Below are 24527 nucleotides of genomic sequence, written 5' to 3' on the forward strand. Positions count from 1 at the left end.
CAAAATAATAATACGATTTATGTGAGAAAAAGAAAGAAAAAAAAATTGTATCCTTTTTTTTTTCCTATCTTTCCATGATGGAGCTAGCGCATGGGGCAAACGACTAAATAACCTTAAAACTTATGCCACATTTTTTTTTTAACATTTCCCAACTAATTATGGGTCACTACGCCAAAGAGAAATTATTGGTTTCGGGCATTATGCAACATTTTTTTTAAGTCTACTTGTCGGAACTTTGTTTGACCCGATTGCATTAGTTTAGTGTTTGAACCACTTGGATCAAGTGTCATAAGAAAAGAAAAACATATTTAGTGTTAGATTTATCTGGAGGTTCTAACACTTCTTTTAATAATGGAGTATTCAAGCGAGAGCCCGTTGTTAGTATTACCGATAAATTAGGACATAAATCACAAACTGTTTTTGACTAAAGTGTGTGGTACGTGGCTTTGACTAACAAGGAAACATAACTGGACCCATACAATTGGGTAAAATCGAAGATATAGATATAGGGTACCTAATATTATTTTTAATTAAATTTGACCACACTTATCATCGAAGAAAAAAGTTTAGCATTCACAGGGATTAGAATTTTAAGTCTAAGTCATATATTTTCAGTTTGCATAAATCACAGTTTTTTACTCTTTTCTTTATGGAGCTAAAGCGTGCATCAAGTAAAAGCTGATATAGGACATATAGACCAACAAAGAAACGTCACTGGACTGAGACCAGTTAGGTAAAATCAAAGAAAAGACACAGACCTCGATCGGAAGTTTGGTAAATTTATGGTTTACCCAAGGTTGGTATTTGAGGCTTACGGTTAGGTTAGATGTGTGCATATATGAAGTGTAGGTTTCGAGTCATACTATAGTAGTCCTTTGAACCATATTGCCCTTATCACTTTCCCCCTTTGACACTTTTTTATTGTCACTAGTGTTTGGGTCAAGTCCAGCTAATCCGAGGTGAGCAAGTTCCTTGGTTTAGGAAGTTCCCTCAAACCCACCTCTGACAAAATCTATACAGACCAAAGTTCAAGTGGTTGCATGTGCATCGACTTTGTTCAAAGTAAAATCAAACCTGAAACTTCTACGAATTCACTTATACTGTGACCTCCTCAACTACCCCATTTTTGTTGGGTGTGCTCTAACAAATAAAGCTGACTTAGCTAGGCTCTAAATTGTGTTTCCAAGTTGGGCAGACGGCTATGGATTTATGTTCAATCCAAATCAATTAATTTGAAACCCGATGTCTTGATACGTTGTGATAACCGCAACTTCAAGATTGGTCGTCTCTAATATTGACGTATTGATCTGTCCATCGTCATAGCTGCAATGATATATAAATATTTGAAACGTGCATTTAGATTTTTAGGCCATAATATTTAACAGAAAAATGTTGCATTTGCGGTTGTGAATTTATATATGATAAATTGATAATATATTTACGAAATAAATGTACACATAAAAGTAAAATACAATTTTAGTTTTAACTTTTAATCAGTCCGAACTGTGATCTAACATTATCTTGACATGGGGTAAAAATGGTCTATGGTTTGTGTTTGGCATTAGCTCCGATCCAAAGGTTACTTAAATATAACGCATAGCTCATTCTCTTTATATATAAGCTTAAGCCAATCAATATGATTATGATGAGATGATAACATATATACCATTAAGCTATAATTTAATCATCCTTTTTTCGCTCCTAAATCCTCTCCTCGTTTCAAGACTACATGTGCCCTCGTAGAGACACTTGCTTTTTCATTTTACTTTATGTTAATCTGAACAATAAAAGACTTCTAAAGACCAAATCTAAGCAAATCCCTGAACAAATGTCCTAATCAACAATTTAATTAATACTAAGTCCCTTTTCGCCTTCAAGGCGTTTACCAAAAACCAAACAACTCTTTACACTAAACTAATTCTATTCACTTTGGGATCGGTGATGTGCTTATTGCATTAATGAGTACTATATAGATCAGTCTCTTCTATTCCAAGCAACGTATACCACTTTGTTAATGTGTATACCATTAATTGAAGTTGCATACTCCATAAAAGTTTTCACTTTAGATTATTTTAGGTTGATTTTTTATAAATACACGACATGTAATAGAATAATGAGGTGGAAGCAGCCTATATATCTAAAGTTTTATGATATTATCTCTTCGTCTTAATTTGAATTTGGTTTGAGAATGACGATCTCAGATACGATTACACAAAAGTAGAGATAGTAATAACTATGGACTACGGCTATGGTTTACAAAATTTCGTGTGACCACGAGCAGCCAAAATCCATTATGTATAATAAAGTAACATATATTTCTTGATCAACGAATATACACTATAGTAGCATTTAGTTATTAATAGTACTATATATTATAGTGATTTTTAATTACATGTCATTTTGTTGATTGATATTGAAGGAAAGTGGCAAGGTACTTTTGGAAGACAAGAATGCATCTTACAAATAAAAATTTGTGGCTTTCTAAATAAATATTTGTTTCTTAAAAGGAAACGAAGCAAGTTTCCACTTTCTTCTCTTAGTTCTCTAGTCTAAGAAGATAACAATAAAGTGGATATGCTAAGTCGATTTAGAAAATGTAGTTTTTAAAAAAAACAAAATTATGTATAGACTTGTTTTTCAATTATACCATTAAAATATTAAAATTAATAGTTCTGCTATTTGTTTACATGGCCTAGAAATAAAACATACAAGTGTGGGAAATAGATGATGTTCTCCTTTAGTTTTAAAACTTTTGAGTTTTGGGACTGGTGGGTAAACTACTCTTGGAATTTGAGATTCGTAAGTTTTACTTCCACAATTAATCAATCTCACACGTCTAAACTTTGTTTGAATTCAAGTAGACCAAATAATAGTTTTGACCTCATTTAAATCGAATCAATAGCCCTAACCTATGAAGAGTACAAAATCGATCACATCTTAAGATATAAACACCAAACTTTTTTTATTCAGGAACTGAATAATTCGAATTTTGTATATATATATATATATATATATATATATATAGATATTAACAGTTTTGGCGACAAACTAAGCAAATGGAACCATTTTTTCCTATAAATTTGTCGTGTATCAAGAGTACTGCACGCACGATTTAACATCGATTTAAATACGTTATCCCAGTCCATGAGAAGTAATTGTGTTGTGCGTATTGGTTTGAACTTTGAAGCAGTCCAAGAGCAATAATTGCAAAGCTCGTAATCAACTTTGACCTATTTTTTTTGTCTTATTACACCGTTTGATTGTTTCTTTCTATCTTTTTTTTTTGTCTTCTTTTTTTTTTTCTCTTTGTTATGTTAATACTTAATACACTATTATGTTATCTCATTTTTCAATATTTAAACTATACTTAGGGGAAGAGCACGTGGGCTAGCGGTCCCATCTATCTTGCTTCTCTACCATGTCTCCGATTCGATACTGGTATTGTATCAAATATGACACTAAAATTAGCTATTATCTAGACCATGACCATCAGCTCTTTGGAATTTTGAGTTCGACTCCTCTTCCTTTTACGGGGTTAACTAGTAGAAAAACACTATATTTAAACAAGTTATTAACAAAAAAAAATGGTCTTTAAAAAATAGTTTTCTCGTTTGATAGTAAGAGAAATAAATCTCTGTTGGTGTTGGGTTTTGCCAATCCAGGGTCCATAGGAGAAGCCCATTAGACAGTAATCGTTTAGTAGTGATGGTGGGCCTGCGACGGGCCCAGGAAGGATGGATTGACCAAGGAAAACTCCGAGTCAAGCCTCGAGAGACGTCCCGAAGAAGCTGAGAAGATCGCGGAGCCACGAGGGGAGATCGTAGGAGAAAATCCAAGGTTTGGTTTTGGGTTCTCCTTAGTTTAAATACATTGTATCGAGCTCCTAAAAAACACAACTTGTAATCTTGCAATATCAACAAACCAGTTAATACAAATCCAGTTCGTTGTTCCTTCACTGTTCTTATCGATTTCTACCGAAAGCCTACCCCAGATCCTTTCCGATAAAATCAACATATTAGATCGTTGTTTTCCATATCAACAATCTCTTAGAGCATCTTCATCTGTCATCTTTTGATGAGTATCAAAACAATAAAAAAATATAAAAAAATAAAAATAAAAAATTGAGGAGAGAGAGACACAATGTTTCTGCCTACTGAGACATTCTGAGTTCTTTCTCTCATTATATAGCACAAACTGATTGATTACTTTTTTTAAAACAAACAAAATTTAAATGAAATAGTATTATTATATTTAAAATATTTCTGAAAAACCCATTTTCAGAGGATTACCAATGATGGTGATGCTCTTACATATGTAAGAAGTCTATTTAATCTTACGTATATATAGTCTGCAATTCAAACGTTCAACTGCGTCAGGCCATCAGCAGTTTTTACTTTCTTATTCCCTTTAATTTCCAGTGTTCATCTTCAAGTGGTGGATAATTTTCAAAGTAAAAGGTTCTTTAACCAAACCACTATACGTCGTCTATACGACTATACCATAATATTTAAACTAACACTAAACGTTTAATATACAACGTACCCTGAAACCCAAAACTTCTTAACCTTGGATTTTTTAGGTTTAGGCTTGTTGTTGACTTGATAACATACTTTAATAAGTGTGTATATATGACTTACGTTACAGCCAACGTTTGATCCTTTAACTTCTACCATGACTGTTGTTTCCAATGAATATGCTTAGAATCCCGTTGACATATACTTTAATAAGAAATTGGAAGTTGGAACAATAATAATATATACTACTTTTTTTTTTCCTGTTCTGTGATTTTGTTTCCATTATTTTCTAAACAAAATAGTTCTTGCCTTGCCTTTTTCCTTATAATCTTCCTTAACACGAAATTAATTAGCAGTTTTAATATCTGCTTTGAGGATTAAATCATCCATCTCTAGCAAGATTTGAACCTGAGATGGCGAAGATTCAAGAGATATAATGTACATGTGTATGATTATCATATACCAAAGTATTTAAAGTAGTTTACTCACAATGAGACCAGACGATACAGATCATTACTCGAAAGGTTCGAACTACAATTTGCAAAGAAGTGATCCATATCAAATTAGTGTTTGGGATGTTTACCCTAAAATGACATAAAGAAACTAAAAGAGGGTGTTACGTCTCGGGAATTATTATTATAAAGAACTACAAAATATATATATATATATATATATATATATATATATATATATATATAATTTGATAAATAAAAAATTGGAAAGTTTCTCGATTTGTCTGTATTACCTTCTTTTTTATAATGGTTTTTATGTGTCTATATTATCCTTGCTTAAGAGCTATGCTAACTTTTTCTGTATTATTCTAATTTTGTTGGATATCCCCGAAGGGACAAAAGATTTCCACAAATTTTTCTTCTTTATTTCTGCCAACAATTTCAAGATTTTGATCCTATAAAACAAAAATAGTAAGGTTAGAAAATTATTCAAACGAGTGCAATTTCTATAAAGCTGGTCGGTCTTAGAGATTGCGTATGCCCTGCATCTCTTCAAAGATTTTGTGGACCGGTCTATATATTTGTGGAAGGAAAAAAATGCAACTTTAACTAGTCTCGCTCTCGTATGTCTGTGAGTTGGATAGTTTTTAATATTTCATATTTATTCTAAAATTTAAAATCAGTATACATTCTCTTTACGGAATTTATACTTCTAATGAAAAAATATTAAATTACTCCATAGTTCAAATATACTTTTTTTTTTGTCGACGTTCAAATATACTTCTAATGAAAATTTTAAATTATTGATTTTATGTTTATTATAGTTTCTTTATTTTATTTAGTGATGAGGCAACCAAAATGGGATTAGGAGAAATGTGTGAAACATGTGTCGTAAGGTCGACCACTCCGCAAATTTAAGATCCACAATGAATGTATGCGCTTATTCAGGGACCAAAATGAATAGCACTAATACTCACTCCTTCATCGTCCTCTTTCAGAGAAAAGTTACATGACTTGTGTTGTTTTATATAAACTCCTAAAACTTATAGAAAACTAATTTGAGTATAGGCCCGTTTCGTAAAAAATCCTAAACGAGATTCATATCTTAGTTATTTAATTAATATTGTTATTATATATATATAGTGGAATAATATATATAATCATGAAATATAAACAAATGTTTGGAAGAAAATGACTAAATCCATAAGTTTAATAAAATCAACTTAATCGTTAACGACAAGTTTTTATTTTAATTTTGATCATTGAAAGACTAACTAACCAAAATAAAATTAGGAAGCAATAGAAAAAGCCTAAAGCAAAGGACTGGATTGAACATGCCTAAAATGTATGACATAACGTATTTGAATGAAATTCGTTCACGAGGAAAAAAAAAAAGATCATCGAACACATCTCTCTCACGCTTCTTCTCTCTTTTCACATCTGTTTCCTCGTCACCACTAAGACATAAACATTAACCTAATCCGAATATCCCATGTTATTCTAATTTTTCGTAATTGAATTAAGTTGTTGCATGTTATTTTATGCTGTAATTTTCATCATATATGGTTAATTAGTCAATTGGTCTACTTATAATATATGTATATCGACGTAAGTCGTAACGACCCTATCATATGCATTTGGATCTGCATCACCAAGATGATAACTTTATCATATCCAAGAGATTTAACAATCTTAATAATCCCTCTCTCTCTTAATCTTGATTGCCATAAGTCAAACTTGTGATTATTATATATGGAGTCCAATTATCGCACATAAATGAGGTTAATAATTATATATTTATATATATAGGCATTTAAACTAACATATGTCTGTGGAATTTGAACAATGGTTGTGTAATATTTCACAGCAATGCGAAAATACAGGTTAAAACAACATGCAAATGAATTAAGGGATATAAAAAAAAAATACTTCTTAATGAAAACTCCACAGCCACATATAAAGAATAGTCTGTTAACTGAAGCAATCATACTTCTTTTTAATATATCTTTTTTTCTTGAAAAAATTGCATGTGAGTTTTTTTTATAAAGGCTTCAAGGAGTTCCTAAATAAAATCTAAGAGCCAATAATATTATTTAGATGAGTATAGTGAAGACCAAGTGAGTATATATCTTTTTGCAGACATATGCAAATCTTGTGAATATGATTGGATTGATTTTATTCAACGGATCATAAAGAAAGAGCTTGATTGGAGGATTAAACAACATATATAAACAAATATGATAATAAACAAAAACAAAAACAAAAATAACATATATAAAAAGATAATAGGGGGAAAGCCTGCACAGGTAATGTTGACCAACAATAGCTTCATTCTAACTAGACAAGGCCATGTGTGTTGTAGGACCTCTCAAATATATTTTTCTAATAATTATTTCATCATTTCCCAATTTATTATATAACCATTTCTTCATCCTTCTCCTCATACACACCAAACCAACACCTTCAAGAACAGAGAAGAAGTGATTCTCTCCACACAAAAAAATAAAAATAAATAGAACAAAAACTCTCTCTGTCTCTCTCTCTTTTTTTTTTTGTTGTTTGAACTCATCATTGCGCAACACAAACATAACCTTGTTTGTGTCTGCTTTCAGACATAATGATACCAAGTTACGACCCAAATGATACAGAAGCTGGTCTCAAGCTTCTCGAGGATTTAACAACAAATGCAGAGACAATTCAACAACAAGTTCTCCACCAAATACTCTCTCAAAACTTCGGAACACAATATCTCCGAGCATTTCTCGACGGAGAATCCGACAAGAATCTACAAAGCTTCAAAAACAAAGTCCCTGTGGTGAATTACGACGACATAAAGCTTTTCATTCAACGAATCGCTGATGGAGAATCCTCTGATATCGTCTCCGCTCAGCCCATCACAGAACTCCTCACTAGGTAGTATACAGAACACAGTATAGTTAAATTAATTTCAACCAAAGATTTACAAAAATACATTTTTTGTTACGTTTACTAATATTTTGAGTAAATATTTGGATACACAGCTCGGGGACTTCTGCAGGAAAACCCAAGTTGATGCCTTCTACAGCTGAAGAATTGGAGAGGAAGACATTTTTCTACAGCATGCTTGTGCCTATCATGAACAAGTAATAATATATTACTGTGTAGTTTCTACAATAACAAATATCTTCATGTTTTACAATATACTTTTTTTTTACTTAAGTAAAAATAATATTTAGTCTCGTTTAATTTTGTTTAGTGCATTAAATTTCCAATTATAAATAATATTAAAAACATAAATACACAAAAAAAAAATTATTTTATAAACTCACAATTCTTTTATTTTTATTTAATTAAACATTATAGCAAATAAAACGACTTTTTCTTAGGGAAGAAAATAAATAAATTATGTATAATGAAACTTGTCTTTTTTTAGTGGAAGTAATGAAACAGTGAAGATAAACTTCTAATGGATTGTGTTACGTAAATAAAATTGCAGATATGTGAATGGGCTAGATGAAGGAAAAGGGATGTATCTTCTATTCATAAAACCAGAGATCAAGACTCTTTCAGGTCTTATGGCGCGTCCTGTTTTGACCAGCTATTACAAAAGTCAACATTTTAGGAACCGACCATTCAACAAGTATAACGTCTACACTAGCCCTGACCAGACCATTCTTTGTCAAGACAGCAAACAGAGCATGTACTGCCAGCTTCTCTGCGGTCTAGTCCAGCGATCTCATGTCCTAAGAGTCGGAGCTGTCTTTGCTTCTGCCTTTCTTCGAGCGGTCAAATTCTTGGAGGATCATTACAAAGAGCTTTGCGCAGACATTAGAACCGGCACTGTCACTAGCTGGATCACTGACTCCTGCAGAGACTCGGTCTTGTCGATCCTTAATGGCCCAAATCAAGAACTAGCTGATGAAATTGAGAGTGAGTGTGCTGAGAAGTCGTGGGAAGGGATCTTGAGGAAGCTATGGCCTAAGGCTAAGTATGTTGAAGTGATTGTCACAGGTTCGATGGCTCAATACATTCCGACGCTAGAGTTTTATAGCGGAGGTTTACCGTTGGTTTCAACCATGTATGCTTCCTCTGAGTGTTACTTTGGTATCAACCTTAATCCGTTGTGTGATCCTGCCGACGTTTCCTATACCCTTCTTCCTAACATGGCTTACTTCGAGTTCTTGCCCGTTGACGACAAATCCCACGAAGAGATTCACTTTGCATCGCATTCTAACACTGATGACGACGATGCCCTCAAGGAAGATCTTATTGTCGATCTTGTTAATGTTGAAGTCGGTCGATACTACGAAATTGTCATCACTACATTCACAGGTCAGTGTAACTCTCTACACAAACATAGTCTAGTATATAATTACTTCTAGGTCTTCCTAAAAAGGATAGTAACTTGTAACACAAGTAACATATCGGATTGTTTTTTGTTTATAGGTTTATACAGATACAGAGTTGGTGATATTCTAAAAGTGACCGGTTTCCACAACAAAGCGCCTCAATTTCGTTTCGTGCAGCGAAGAAACGTTGTACTAAGCATTGACACTGACAAAACAAGCGAGGAAGATCTACTAAACGCGGTGACACAAGCTAAACTCAACCATCTCCAACAGCCTTCAAGCCTCTTACTCATGGAGTACACGAGCTATGCAGACACGTCATCAATCCCGGGGCATTACGTGCTCTTCTGGGAGCTAAAGCCGCGTTACAGCAACGACCCACCAAAGCTAGACGACAAGACAATGGAGGATTGTTGCTCTGAGGTTGAGGATTGTTTGGATTACGTGTACAGAAGATGCAGGAACAGAGATAAATCGATTGGGCCACTGGAGATCAGAGTGGTGAGTTTGGGCACGTTTGATTCGTTAATGGATTTTTGTGTCTCACAAGGATCATCTTTGAATCAGTATAAGACTCCAAGATGTGTTAAATCTGGAGGAGCTCTTGAGATTCTTGATTCCAGAGTTATTGGGAGGTTCTTCAGTAAGAGAGTTCCTAGATGGGAACCACTTGGTTTAGATTCTTAGAATTTTTCTTCTTTAATATCACATCATTAAAGTCTTGATTTTTAAGTGTAAGATCCTCATTTGTTAAGTTGCTAATTGGTGTTTTTTTTTCTTTCAATTATTAAGTGTTTTTGCTCTTTTGTCTCTTTTGTAACAAACTTTCAGCAAAGTCCTCATTTTGTGAATGTATACTTTTTGTGTCTCTTTCTTTGATATACTTGATGGTGTTTTTCGAAAAAGAAAAAATAAATCCATCTTAATTTGTTAGAAAATGTATGCTCTTGTTAGTACAAATTTGTACCATTACATAAACTCATATCTCTATTTTTTTAATCCTAAAATCTTCAATGTAATTATACAACTGAAAAAGTATAATTGAAATAATTGGATAGAGAGGTGAAGAGTGACGTATGGATGGATGCACATGAAGATGGTGATGGTTTAATATGCCAGCCAACACACAGCAACATCATTGAGATCCACATTTCTTTCTCACATCATAAATTGTTTGTTTTGTTTTATTTGCATATTCTCAACTATCTCTCGTCAACGCTTCCATATTTTTCTTGTTTAAGCATGTTGGGTTTACAAACAAGTCTTGAAGTTGAATATAAAAAAACACATAAAAAGTTCTGTTATGAATTCAATATGAGTTTATGTATGCAAAATCATTGTTTTATATGGAAACCGTAGAGATTTTTTCGATGCAAATTTTTTTCCAAGTGTTTGTTGACATTGAAACAAGTCTAGGATTTGTTTTCAGCTCAAAGTAGGTTAAAACATTATTAGTTAACCATGTGCCTCAATAGTATAGAAAAATTGTAGAATAGAAAAATTCAAGAATATTCTACAATAAACGATGTATGGTCTTATGGAATCATTATATACATATATATACTAGAAAACATAAATTCTATATATCAACTATTCACATCACAATCTATTTTTTTAATTATGATTTTAATGAAATAATTAAATATTCAAACTATATGACTATGTGCATGGTAGGAGTAGGACTACTAATGTAGTAAATATATTATAATTTAATGTTGCTTGATTTTGGCTGTCGAAAAAAGATTTGTAAAATTAAAAGTGGACTCTACTAGAATTCTAAAATTCGATTGGATGAATATATATATATATATGTGCCAATATTGTCGTATAAAAACATGAATTTATTTTATTCAAAACATTAAATTTTATACCGTTTTTGTTTGTAACAACTTTTTTATCCACCACATTCGTAGTTTCCGATACCCAAAACTTTGAAACAAATCGGGATAAATACCTATTTTGTATACCCAAAATGTCGAAACATGAGATTGATATCAAATCAAAACCAGTAATATGACTAATATTCTCATCCATTCCTCATTTGATGATATGGCTCGTATGCCCAATTGCCCACCCACACTCCTTGCTTGAAGATTTCATCGTTAGAAATCAGTTTAAAGCATGGTAAAATAAATTTGAAAGCATGGTTAATGTAGGGTTTGAGTACGTAACCGACAAGAGTTGGATTTGATGGATGTGTTGTTTATTTGAGTAAATGGGGTAAAAGAGACAGATCTGTGACCCCAAATATTAAAGCAAAAGAAAAAAAAGGGAACATACTTTACTGTTCACTTCAGAGAAAACGATAAGTCTCTCAACTGTCCTGTCATGTTACTTTCCGTATCGCTCTCCAGAACAAAACGCTGTCGTTTTCGTCACGCTACCAACACAAAACCATTGCAACCCCATCTAATACTGTCTGTTTCTTAAATACAAATAAAGATGTAAACTATTCATTGCATGTAAAAGTCTGGAAATATATGCACGTATTGTCAACTTAACGACGACAGATTCAAATAACGCATTCTTCATTGAAAAGAAACTATCCACTATAGTTTTGATTAGACTTTATGAAAATTAAGGGTGTGCATCTACGGTAGTTTGTGAGATACCAAAACTTATTACTTTTGTAGTCCTCCAATACGAATGCCCTCAAGAGGGTGTGCATCTACGGTATAAAAGATTATATGGAAACTTGTTTTTTTACTACACATCATCATCATGATAAAAGTCACACACCACAACCCCATCTAATCCTGTCTGTTTCATAAATATAAATTAACAAACTGTTCATTTTATGAAATACACGTATTGTCAGCGTAATGACACAGATCCAAATAATGCATTCATAGATCAGAATCTATCCACAACAATTTTGATTAGACCCAAAGAAACTAGTTTTGAGATGATGCTTAGCCACACTTGGACGTTAGGCATCTACTTACTGTTATACAGTGCTCTTTTCGGAAAAATAGTTCATTAACGTTTACGTTCCACATTCATAAGTCGTAACCTATACGTTTTTTTGGAAACAAAAATTGATAGAAAGCTAATCTTTAGTAGACAATTGGGCATAAGTCACACCATAAGCCAAGGTTTAATTAACTCGTTAAAGAGCGACTATAGAATTTTACAAATTTAGTTCCGAGAAGGTGCTGAATATGACGTTGACAGTTGACACACATGCAAAAGCAAAAGAAAGTACCATGTTAAGGGTAAATGCTTGATAATTAACAATCGTTGAGACGCTTTCCAAAAAGTTAGTAACTATTTCACTGCACTTCACTTCACTTAACATAAAATTATATGTTTGGACGGTTGTTTAATTCATTACGTGTTTGAGACTTTGAGTATATATTTATAAATAGGGAATAACACATTTATAATATGCGCTAAACTTTGATTAATAATTTGCATGTTGATTTTTTCTACAAAGATTCAAATTACTATAACTTAGATGTGCGAAACAAACTAAGACGGAAGGAACATGGCATATATATCATCTTACTCACTACGAATGGTATATTGTAGGATTAGGGTATACTCCGCAGAATATATCATTTATTATATAGGCTACATACAATGTACATGAACGTATCTAGGATATATACAACAAAAATTTACATCATCATTTCTACTGACAAGATGAGTTTCAAGATCAGTTCAGAATTTGGTAAACAAAATTGATATGTTTCAAAACACACACAGAAAAAAATATATATATATATCTATATATATATGTGAGCACGCGCGTGTGCGCCGTGTGTGTATGTGTAAAGGGAGAGGTTAGAAGAAGGCCACGAGTGCAAAGAGGGAACAAAGAGGAAATAAGGAATTCAAACGTTCGGCGAGGGAAAGAAGAGACAAAAGGATAGAGAGAGACCCACAAAAGAAGACACACGGATTGAGATTAGACACGACTCCTTCTTTTTCGTCCGCACGCAAATTGGAGTTCGTCCTCATATTGGTGGTAGGGACTCTTCTTTTAACACTTGCTCTTTCTCCCCCCCCTCAGTTTTGGTCGGATTCGCTTCATCGACCTCTCTCTCTCTTATCCAGCTTTTCTTGTCTCACATCTTCTCCAATTCTAAAGAAACAAACCTGATGTTGTAGAGACTATATGGAAAGATTATGTAGCTAGCATACAACTAACTTCAGCTATAGGTTCATTTGGTTTGTGAAGTAAAGAGACAAAAACCCTTGGCAATTATTGATTGATCATATAGTTGTCACATTTTGGTCAAACATAGCCATGCAAATAGTATACATTGGTCCAACTTATGCATACTTTGGATAATTTTTGTAGTTATGTTAATAAATGACAAAACTCCTAGAAGATTGAGATAGAAAACAACAAGACTGAAGAGAGAGACTGGCCATAATATTAGAGTGTCAAAGAGTAGACCATATTAGTCCTACTCTGTACACCGCATTTAACACCCCACTCGTGTGTCCTGTCTTTCAATTGCTTGTCCCGATTCGCATTCAACGACAATACCCTTATTTATTCCTAATTTCACGCTCTTTGTTTGCAAACTTAACAACTCTCTTCACAGCATTTTCCAATCTCCAATTCGGAAACCCACAAATATCGCAATCATTGTTCGCCGAAAAACACGCTATATTGATTGATTTTGCCACACATCAAATCCATGGATTGAGACCTATGTTTTATTGCAGGATCATATTATCTTAATTGGGATGAGTCGTAACCAGGGTCTTCTACTCAGAAGTGACTTCATGCGCCGGTTGAGTTAGCTGGAGTAACAAGATTTCTAACCTAGTAGATCGTATGGATCATAACTTTAGCCATCTACGGCAGTAACACACATACATGTCTCCATAGTAAAATGCAACTCATAACTAGGGATTTTGGGTTGAAAGCCTGTGGACAACCTGGCCCGGTTCTGGATAGGTTGGCCCAAGCTAAAACCATAATTCATTTTGTCACAAGAAAGTTTGGACCCGTTGCTTTGTAGTTTCCAATACCAAATCCTATAAATGAAGGCCACATAAGGGACCGACTGATCCGGGTTAATCTATTACAACAGCCAGAAGATGGGATGCACCAACACTAACTTAGGGAATGGTAAATTATGGTTTCGTGCAGATGAAGATTTTGATAGCATTTGTATTGTCATTTAGAAATCATGATAAAGACTATTAATCACAATCTACAAACTGTTTATCGTAACATCTCTCCTCAGTAGTACATATAATCTACGGATACAAGATATTTACCTGTTCTTGAAGATGCTTAAAACATTCTGCCATCGTTGAGGGTATCAACCCAACTTTTCTTGCTCTAGTTTTGTAACTACAGCCTTCTTCTCATCTTCCGAAAGAGACATGAACGTGAAAACAGATTTATCCCCAATATCGTCCTTCAAAAATCAAACCAGATTGTAGATTATTTAGATACTTTCGTAAATGGAAAGACCTCGACGAAAGTTTTGTATATGCTAATCTTCAATGAGGAAACAGTGTACCTTTATAGGCTGAGTGAATTTTCTTCCAGCAAATACTAGAAAGAGTGTCATCCATGTTCCTAGCAACACCAGTTTTGCCTCATCATTCATCAGACCACTCTGCAATTTCAATATACCAGTTTAAGCCATCCGAATTAAACAAATTCCAAGATCCTCAATTTTAGCAAATGTGAAGCTTTTCTTTAGAGAAATGAAATGATGCAGCAGTTTATTAGCTAAACTGTGAAAGTCTTTGAATTTCTCTGAAGATTTACAATCGAGATTACAAGGTATTTAAAGACACATTAGTTACAAAGTAAGTTCGATCTTCCTAAGATAGAGGAGACTCAGTATCCGAAATATCTGATCCGTATTTGACCAAGTTTGAATACCGAATGTTTCATATTCGATCAAACTGGCCTTCTGATACGTTCTTATATGATCTCAGGAGTCTAATTCAAGGTAACTAAAGAAGGATATCTTAATCAAAAAAACTACTTTACCAAATGACCAAGAAGAACTGAAGGTATGATGAATGTCAGAAGGCCAGCTTCTAGTTTTCCGTAGCAGAGTCCTGCAGACAGAAATGAAAATCAAGAACACTGGTATGTTTACAAGAAAACCCATCTTATCTTCACATGGAGAAGCAAGATTCTATACCTTCTTTGAAAACAAGGCCTGTGAGAGCAGCGAAAAGGGGACCAACAAACCAAACAGCAGTAGGATGATCAACGACATACTGAACCAAGTTATCACCGGCTGGTCTAGCAAGGGCTGCGTAAGTGGCCAAGGAACCAACAAAACCAAGTGCCCATAATGCTTGAAGAGTCCTCTTAATCTCCGTTACATAAATATGAATGAGAAACAGAGATAGCCCCAAACCACTAGCACCAACGAAGTAAAACAAATCATGGTTTTGCTTGATTATTTCACTTAACCATGAGTCTCCTGGTAAAAATGCAGCAGAAGAAGCAGCTACAAAAGATGCAGCAGCAGTGACTAGTCCTGATCTATACAGAACAACCTGAAATAGCAAAAGGGTCAATCATCAAAAACTTCCATTGAACAGGGCCTAACTACAAAGTTCCTTAGTAACCTCTCCACTATATGATTATGAGAATATAAACAAATAGGTTTAAAACTATCAAAAGAATTCAACTTGCATGTCAATGAGAACAAAGCATATCCCAAAATCTGAAATTTGAGTAACCCAAAAGCAGTGAGATTAGTTTGAATTGAACAGAAATCGTAAAGGAGAGAAGAGAAGTGACCTCTTTGACATCGGATTGCTCAACGGTCCAAGGACCGTAAACACCTTTGTAAACAGTTCCATCGACGGCTCCTTGAGAGCCATCGCTCACAGCTCTAACGTTAACCCGTCTTCCCTTTCTCACCCCAACTCTCGCCATGAAACACGCCGGTGATTTGTAGAGATTAGCCAGCGGTGCGATGAGTGTCATCGTCGATAACAAACGCGAGGCCATGGTCACGAATTGAACACACAGAAGTCGTACCGGTTTGGTCTGGCATAGGCATAGCTATTAGCTACTGAAGATCAGAGGTGCCAAAACGGGGCCGTTTTGGTTATGACGTGGTTCAGTTGAATTGGGTGTAAGAATCTTTCAGCTAATAATAGCCACACAAATAAGTTTTCCCATGGCTACACAACACTATGGATGACAATTACATAGTAACTGTTAAATCTTTGTGTTCTCTTAAGTTGTCAGATTTGACGCCTCATCTTTCTGACGATGCAAAACCCATGTTGTGTTAGCTTTTGATTTGATTCGACTGATCTATAGCACTTGAGCATCAACATGAAGTATACTTATTACTTAAGACCTCTATCTTGAATTCTTGATTCTTAGTTACATCAAAGAATGTTGTTAACATCTTATGTTGAAGGAGAAGAAATCTGAATCTCATCATTTACAATGATCGAATCCGTTGCCTCCCTAACTCAGCTCCGGATCCTAATGTAACCAAGATTTTGGTTTTGGCTAAATTTGTGCATAAGAGTTGAGTAAAAGACATATCATAACAAGTTATAGATATCAAGATGAAGCATTATTCTTTGGATTTCTGTTTCTTTTTACATAAAGAAGACAAGGTTACATTACAAAAGATCCTCGCAGATGGTCACTGCAGAACCAAAATCACAGTTGCGGTAAAAGAATGACTTTGATGTAACGAGAAGAGACAGGGAGATATCATTCTAATAGAACGCAGACCTCATTCAATCTCAATCTGTTGAGGAGCTTCTTGGTCATTGGAGACCGTCCCATCCGCATCATCTCCCTCTTCCATAATACCGGAAGCTTCAACAGTTCGAGTCACCCAATCTTTAAGCGGCTCTTCGTTTAAATCAAGTCTTAAAAGTCCAGCAAACATCCCACCCACAAATGCAATTGGCTCCTACATTCAAGACAACCACATTGCAATAACAGAGCACTAGATTGCATCAAATATCATCATCCAATTTGGCAACACATAAAACACACACACACACACACAATGTAAAAACTTAACTACTCTCATAAGCCTCCAAAATTGATCAAGAACACAAAACCACATCAAGAAATTGCTAATTGTAAGCAAAAGATCAATGAAGATAACCAAATTATGTCATCAGATATATGAATTTACCTTGAGAGCCTCGGAGAGAATGGGTTCTTGAGGGAGATTGAAACAACGTGGTTTCGAAATTAGGGTTCTACGGGTCGGAGGAGATAACTGAGGACGGCGCCAAAGGTCGCAGCTTTTCACTCCGGCAGAAAACTGAATTGTGACCCACAAAAGATAATTTGTTAATTAGAGACAAATCAAAATCAGAAGACGAAGAACAAAGACATACATACCTGGTGACGATGGTGGAGCTGAGAGACGACAAGGAGCGAGGAGGAAGGGGGACAAGTACAGCTTAAGACAAAACCCATCGCTTCTTCTCTTTCTTCTTCCCTCGGCTCTCTCAAGTTATCCTCAAGACTTGAAACCAAACCAAAACCCACTGCTAGATTTATCAAAATTGTGGATTTGGGTTGTATGACGTTGCCTTGTCTTGTCCGTATAATAAAACACGAATTACCCAATTTTACTCGAACTGAAATAATTTGTTTTGGTTTAGACAAATTATCTGTTTAACAATCTTTTCATAGTACTATAGACTAGACAACGATGAAATTTATGACCTCTTCAATCCATAAATCACATTAGTAGTTTGCTTTTCTTATGTGATAAAAAAAAAAAAAAAAAAAAAATGTAACGATCATCAAAATTAGAGAAAATGTGCAAGAATGGATTTATGCTCAAGCTTTGAATGAAGTTACGGCTGACCGGGTAAAACAACAATGTTCCCAATAAAAAGGCGTTGGTATCCTCCATCAATTAGTTGGTTAAAATGCAATCTCGCTTGGTCATGGGACAGTGCTTCAAATGTCAGTGGAGCAGCGTGGGTTCTGAGAAACGAAGCAGGAACTGTTTTATTGCATAGTATAATGTCTTTTGGCTTTGTGATTTCAAAGCATGATGCGAAACTTCAAGCCTGGCTTTGGACCATTGAAAGTATGCTAAGTCTCAACTACAACAAAGTTATTTTTGCTTCAAAGGACAACGATTTCGTTGAAGCTGTACTTAGACCAAAAGCATGACCATCTCTTAAATTTCAGTCCCATATGCTAGGAGCAAGTTTGAAATTTTTTTTGGATTGGAACCTGGTGTTGGAAGACAAAAACTCAAATCTTGGAGCTCACTTTATAGCTAAGACCGTCACAAGAGAGGATCGGCGTCAATCGTATGTAGCAACCGGATATCCCTTTTGGTTACAAAACCTCTTTTTGGAGAATATGGCTAGTTTATAGTTTAAATCTTCAGCCAGGTTTTTTGCTGGGATGATTGTTGTTAATCCGTCTTGTATCTTTGGTCTCCAACTGGTCAATCAATATATAAACTATTTAGTGAAAAAAAAAAAAAAAAAACTGTAACATTATAATTTAGTTAGCAAATAAGAACGAACAATGGTTATAAGATTTTGTGGTTATGATTGGTGGTAGGTAGCCTGCAATGCCTAAGGTTCTGACTTGTGAGCAATTGAACAATCTTCAATCATATACTGTAGTTACATTTTCTAATTTGTTTGAGACTTATAAATATTAAGTTTTTTTTTATGACATCATAAAGTATTAATCATACACAATACACTTATTATACGATGTATCTCTTGTTTACTTTTGTTTCTTGGATAATGAACATGTTCAAGTTCATGCGACTAATCATAAAAGCATTCGACTAGTCAATATGAAGCGCCAGTACAGAATTAAAATAAGAGAACGATAACAAATACTACTAGTTTTCTATAGCAAAGTTTCTATAATATATATATATATATATATATATATATATATAAATTGCGTTCTTTTTAGTCCTCGTGAAATCATGTATATAGTTAAATATCCAATAAATCATGATTATACCGAAATGAAAATAATCATTTGGATCCCAGAGATTGCAAGCCTTGCAATCATGAGTATTGTAAAGCATGTGATTAGCCCATCATTCGATCAAGTGACACATTTATTCATTCGTACGAAAACCTCTATCTTATATAAATTGAAAAACATGTAAACCCGAAAACAGAGTTAAAGGAAGTTCACATATTAGATCCGTTTTTAAAAGAAATTACTCTTACGAAGTTTACTTTATTTTACAATTATAAAGGATATACATTTAGGACATAGTTATACACTTATAGCTCTTGCAGTCTTGTTTTCTTACTCTTTTCATCATATGGTGAACTCAAGAATCATATGTATTATATATGTAGTTGTTTCAATGCGATTTAAGAAAAATATGATAACATTTTTCAGAAACAAAGGTCACTAACTTAAATATGATCAAGCAACGGCTTTACAACACTAACATATCAATATAATTTTGCTATTAATACTACTTTGCTGCATATAGGTACGGTTGTTTATATAATTCAATGAAGAATTAATTTTATTGTAAAACGTCGCAAATGTAACACTTGCTTTGGATATGTGCAAATTGTTATCTAACATGTCATCATACCAATTGATAATACAAATTTGTCACTGATAAATATAGTCGTTGGTTTGCCAACAATATTCTTCGTCGTTTATTAACACTGAATTTTTGCCGGAAGTATGTATTGCTAAGGTATGCACGTATTTGTCATGTTTATTTATGTTCTGTTGGAGAATCATTGTGTTTAATATCATAGTTATGTCGTCACAAGTCTGCCAAATGAGTTTATATATCATCATTAAATCGTTGATAAATTGTAACTAGTAGTGCATGTGTCACAATGCTTCAACCAATGAGCAAGTAAATGTCAAGTATATGATAAGAAGGTAGTCTTACCTCAACTGACATGCATCTATATAACTCATATAAAATGCCAATTTTAATTATACCCAATTGGACAAAGATAAACCGATTTAGTATGACGAAAATATACTTAATGCATCTATATAACTCATATCAAATATCAAATTTAATTACATCTAACTGAGCAAAGATAAACCGATTTAGGATGACGAAAAATATACTTACGATCTAGAATGATAAGCTGATGAATTTTCAGACTGTAAAAATTATTTCCCTTCTTTATTGATAAAAAAAATAAACTGTAAGTTTTTTTTTTGGTTTTAAGAAAAAATGTAAGTTGATTGGGAGATTTTAATATTATCAAAGTTCATTATTGAAAGCCAAAAACATATATTACAACTACAAGTGATGATAAGTAGGCACAAAGAATCTCACGTTCCTTAAAAATAATAGCAGGCCTAAAGAGAAAAATAAATAAAAGAAACGAAAGATTAGCAAAAGAAAAAGAAAAAAAAATCCATTGCAGATTGGTTCATTCATAGTCCTACATGATTCACTAGGGCCAATCCTAAAAGTCACTAACTCATTTCACTTTCACTTATGATTAGATGGTGATGATCATCTGATTTTGCACATTTCCATGTGACCCACTTTTTTGTATCTTAAAAAAAATCCAAAAGGACCTTTAGAATAAAAGAGAGGGCCCCTACACACACACATACTGAAGGTGATCTCATCTATTTAAACGAACCCAAATTCATTCTTCAAACATAGCCATATCCATCATTTCTAATTATCTCTCTATCATTTCACATATTGAGTGTTTGAGAAAATATAATTAGCTATGGAGATCAATGGTAATTCGAATGCGGGTTCGTCCTCAAGATCAAAAAAGAGTCATAGGGAAAAGAAGCCACAACCACAACAACATAATGAAGAAGTAAAGTATGTAGGAGTGAGGCGGAGGCCATGGGGAAGATACGCAGCTGAAATAAGAAACCCGACTACGAAAGAGAGGTACTGGCTAGGTACTTTTGACACGGCCGAGGAGGCTGCACTGGCCTATGATAGAGCCGCACGGTCCATAAGAGGCTTGACTGCTCGAACCAACTTTGTCTACTCCGATATGCCTCGTGGCTCCTCAGTAACTTCCTTCATCTCTCCAGATGAATCCCAACGTTTCATTTCCGAGTTATTCAACCCTCCAAACCAACCAGAAGCTCGTTACAACAACACCAATAATCTCTACACATCGTCAAACAACCAAAACCAAAACTCTATTGAATTTTCATACAACGGGTGGCCTCAAGAGAGTGAAAATGGTTATCAATCTATGAACAGTAATGATGAGCATTGTGATCATGAGCTTCCACCTCTTCCTCCAAGTACTTGTTTCGGAGCTGAACTCACGATTCCTGAGACCGATAACTATTGGAATGTGGCCCATGCAAACATCGATACGTTTGCATTTGAGCTCGATGGCTTTGTGGATCAAAACAGTCTTGGTCAGAGTAGAACAGAAGGGTTTGATTCATTATCCTCCACATTCTTCTACCAATAATACTGTGTTGTCCTTGTCCACGTTTTTTATTCCCTATCCTTCTCGCCTTTATCATGGACGGGAATGAGAGATGTCAAGTGTCTCCTCTCCTCTATCGCTTATTATGTTTCTCTCAAAATTCATCACATGTATTGTTATTGTTGCTTCCCTAATGAATTTAAGATTCTCTTGATCAGTACTTTTTCTTTCCTCGTAAACGCCTACGGTTGTGTGACTGAATGCTTTAAAGTTTCTTAATGTTTCGGAACATGGCTTCTTGTAGCTGCAAAATAGGTTTGTGCATTTTGGTTCGAGTCATCCGGCTCTACCTATATTTAGTTCGAATTATACAAAATTTACGAAGTAAGGAGAATAGAAGAGTTGTTTAAATTAAGATAATTAATTTTAGTAGATAATAAAAACTTAAATCATCCATGAATGATTTAATGTAGATATTTTACTGTTGTAAAATTACAAGTTAGTAGTTAATATTCTTCAGACTATTCATAATCTCCTAAAATTCAAAATTCCACAATGAAAAAAAATTACATATGTTACTCAAAGTTCATGAACCCTGATCCTTAGAGCTTCTCCAACGGTGAGGATGTTATTTTGAGGTTTTTATTTTTTTTAAGAATATATTTTGTACTATTTGAAATAAGAACTTGTGAAAGAGTAATTAAAATTTTGCTCCTCCAATAGTGAAACTCTTATTGGGATTCTTAATTTTGAAAAAAATTATACACCCATCACAAGAACTCACAAAAACTCACAAGAAACAATATAAAAGAGAGGTTAAGAGAAACTGATCAGTCATCACATTTTTAATGAGTTGAGATAAATAAATTATACACCCATCACAAGAACTCAGAACAATTCTCGTTCCGTTGTTTGGTTAGTTCTACACAAACGGATAAAAAAGGGACGTAAACACAATGATTCATGGAATAGTTAGGCCTACGTATGAGAGTTAGTACTACTAGTATAGTACCTGCATTTTTCAGGGGCTTTGCCTTTCTCCTTGTAAGGCTTAACAAGAACTCTTGAATCACACACAAAGTGATCAGTTTCCTTTGGCGAGAATGCTCTTAACAGTCTCAGGATACACAAATGTCACAAATCCAAACATCCTCTTTTGCTGATATGGTATCCTCACATCTTGAACTGGTCCAAAAGTACTACACCTCACCAAACAACATCTTATGTCACACACAAGAACATACATTCAGACTAAAGAGAAGTTGAATGTGTTTTGTTGGCAAATTACCTGAAGTAATTGGACACATCTTCCTCCCTGAACCTATTGTCGGCAGAGCGAGTCATGAAGTGATGAGAAAGTCTAAGAAGCTCGATTCTGCTTGGAGAGCCAACCAAATCGGCTCCTCCATCACTATGGACGAATCTACAACTAGCTCTGTTTTTGCAGAAGCCTCTAGCTGAATCGATAAAGCTCCTGAAACACAGATGGATGCTTTGATTCATCTTTTGTTTTTAGTAAAACTCAGTAACAAGTGATCTGCAAAGCAACAAAAACAACAAATTAAACACCAAAGATACTTGCTTTCTCGACATTTATAGACTTATAAATGATTACAAGACGATGATCATAACCAAAACTGAAACAAAAACAGATAAGTTATATCCTAGTTCACTTTTTAAAAGCCACCATTACAATCTATATCAACTACAATGCGACATACTTCACAGCCTTACCAGCACAACTAAAACCAAGTTGCAGCTCAATTAAAACATCTATTTCTAAAGATTAAGCATCTGTTTGGTGGCATAAAAAGCATAATTCACGAGAAGCAGATCAATAAAACAGAAAACAGAGAGAGGTAAGAGAATAAGGCAGAGACTTTGATCACATTTTACAAACAGATTACCCTAATTACAATCATGCCTATGAACACAGATAGAAACAGACTTTAAAGAACCCTAATTTCTATACCCTTACTAAACAAGAATCCATAGAATCAGAGAAAGGAAATTACCTTTATAATCAAGATTGGTTAATCAAAATCTACGAGTTGGCGAAGGTAACGCTTTGATTTGGCGGAGAAGACTCACCACTTTCACATTTAGACTCGTCGCTTAATCTAAAGCTCCGATATGTCGTTCCGATTGGTTAATCAAAATCTTTGATTTCCGATTGATTAATCAAAATCTCCAATTAGTGATTGGTTTATCAAAACCTCCGATTGCCATGTTCCGATTTTTTTTTTTTTAAATCTCTTCGTTTTGGGTTGAGAGTATCGCGAAAGATAGAAGAGGAAGAAGAGAAAGAAAGGGATAAAAAAAAACTTGTTTTTATTTTAAAAACCAACTCAACGATATGTTGACACATATCTAATAAGAGCCAATTCTTAAGCTTACTAAATAAGAGCCAACTCTTATCTTTTTTATTCATTCTGATTTATTTTTAATTACAATTTGTAATAAGAACCTTAGCTAAATCCACCGTTGGAGAAGCTCTTATACTTGATGTAGACATTGTAGTATAATTGATAAATACTAGTTTTAAATTCTTATATTTTCAGCTTATACACGCTACCCGCATTATAAACAGCTCATTTGGATAAAATAAATGAAGTTGCAGTTGATATGAAGTTTTTTTTTGTCGTTATAAGAATAGAAATGTTAATGTCATTATTGTCACAAAGACTGCCACCTAAAGTCATTTACTTAATTTTGGAGTACAATCTTTTTTAGCTAATTTTATTTAGAAACATATTTGTCCACATTAGTTCTTAACTGATGGAGAACATATTTCAAAAATAATAAACAAGTGCGTTTATTGTAAAAGAAAGACGAGAATCTCCTAACTACTTCATTGACGTTAAAACATCGTTATCAAGCAACAAACCAATACTGTATAT

At 34.1% G+C, this 24527-nt stretch overlaps 3 protein-coding genes, 1 long non-coding RNA gene and 2 pseudogenes across 4 annotated transcripts; 2 read left to right on the plus strand and 4 right to left on the minus strand.

Moving 5' to 3' along the window:
- Window positions 1–5268: 5268 nt before the first annotated feature.
- LOC147946814 (U6 spliceosomal RNA) lies at window positions 5269–5363 on the minus strand (annotated as a pseudogene).
- A 1905-nt stretch (window positions 5364–7268) lies between these two features.
- LOC104776863 (indole-3-acetic acid-amido synthetase GH3.17) lies at window positions 7269–10164 on the plus strand. The gene is made up of 4 exons (XM_010501010.3): window positions 7269–7879; window positions 7987–8088; window positions 8442–9277; window positions 9392–10164. Exons 1-4 carry the CDS (start codon window positions 7584–7586, stop codon window positions 9979–9981), a joined length of 1824 nt encoding a protein of 607 aa, XP_010499312.2. The 5' UTR covers window positions 7269–7583; the 3' UTR covers window positions 9982–10164.
- A 4247-nt stretch (window positions 10165–14411) lies between these two features.
- LOC104776864 (uncharacterized) lies at window positions 14412–16562 on the minus strand. The gene is made up of 5 exons (XM_010501011.3): window positions 16034–16562; window positions 15423–15786; window positions 15266–15336; window positions 14784–14882; window positions 14412–14678 (listed from the first exon to the last, which is right to left on the minus strand). Exons 1-5 carry the CDS (start codon window positions 16244–16246, stop codon window positions 14580–14582), a joined length of 846 nt encoding a protein of 281 aa, XP_010499313.2. The 5' UTR covers window positions 16247–16562; the 3' UTR covers window positions 14412–14579.
- A 233-nt stretch (window positions 16563–16795) lies between these two features.
- LOC104776866 (UPF0426 protein At1g28150, chloroplastic) lies at window positions 16796–18327 on the minus strand. Its single transcript, XM_010501012.3, has 3 exons — window positions 17621–18327; window positions 17409–17540; window positions 16796–17177 (listed from the first exon to the last, which is right to left on the minus strand). The coding sequence occupies exons 1-3, from the start codon at window positions 17696–17698 to the stop codon at window positions 16995–16997; spliced, it is 393 nt and encodes a 130-aa protein (XP_010499314.1). The 5' UTR covers window positions 17699–18327; the 3' UTR covers window positions 16796–16994.
- A 2625-nt stretch (window positions 18328–20952) lies between these two features.
- Window positions 20953–21669, plus strand: LOC147946815 (ethylene-responsive transcription factor ERF087 pseudogene; annotated as a pseudogene).
- Window positions 21670–22347: 678 nt separating this feature from the next.
- On the minus strand, window positions 22348–23977 carry LOC147946816 (uncharacterized). The gene is made up of 3 exons (XR_015586903.1): window positions 23643–23977; window positions 22916–23164; window positions 22348–22826 (listed from the first exon to the last, which is right to left on the minus strand). It is a non-coding gene; the product is annotated as an uncharacterized LOC147946816 (long non-coding RNA).
- Window positions 23978–24527: the final 550 nt, after the last annotated feature.

Source organism: Camelina sativa, chromosome 3, assembly GCF_030686135.1.
Source record: "Camelina sativa cultivar CO46 ecotype springtype chromosome 3, ASM3068613v1".
Taxonomy (NCBI): Eukaryota; Viridiplantae; Streptophyta; class Magnoliopsida; order Brassicales; family Brassicaceae; genus Camelina; species Camelina sativa.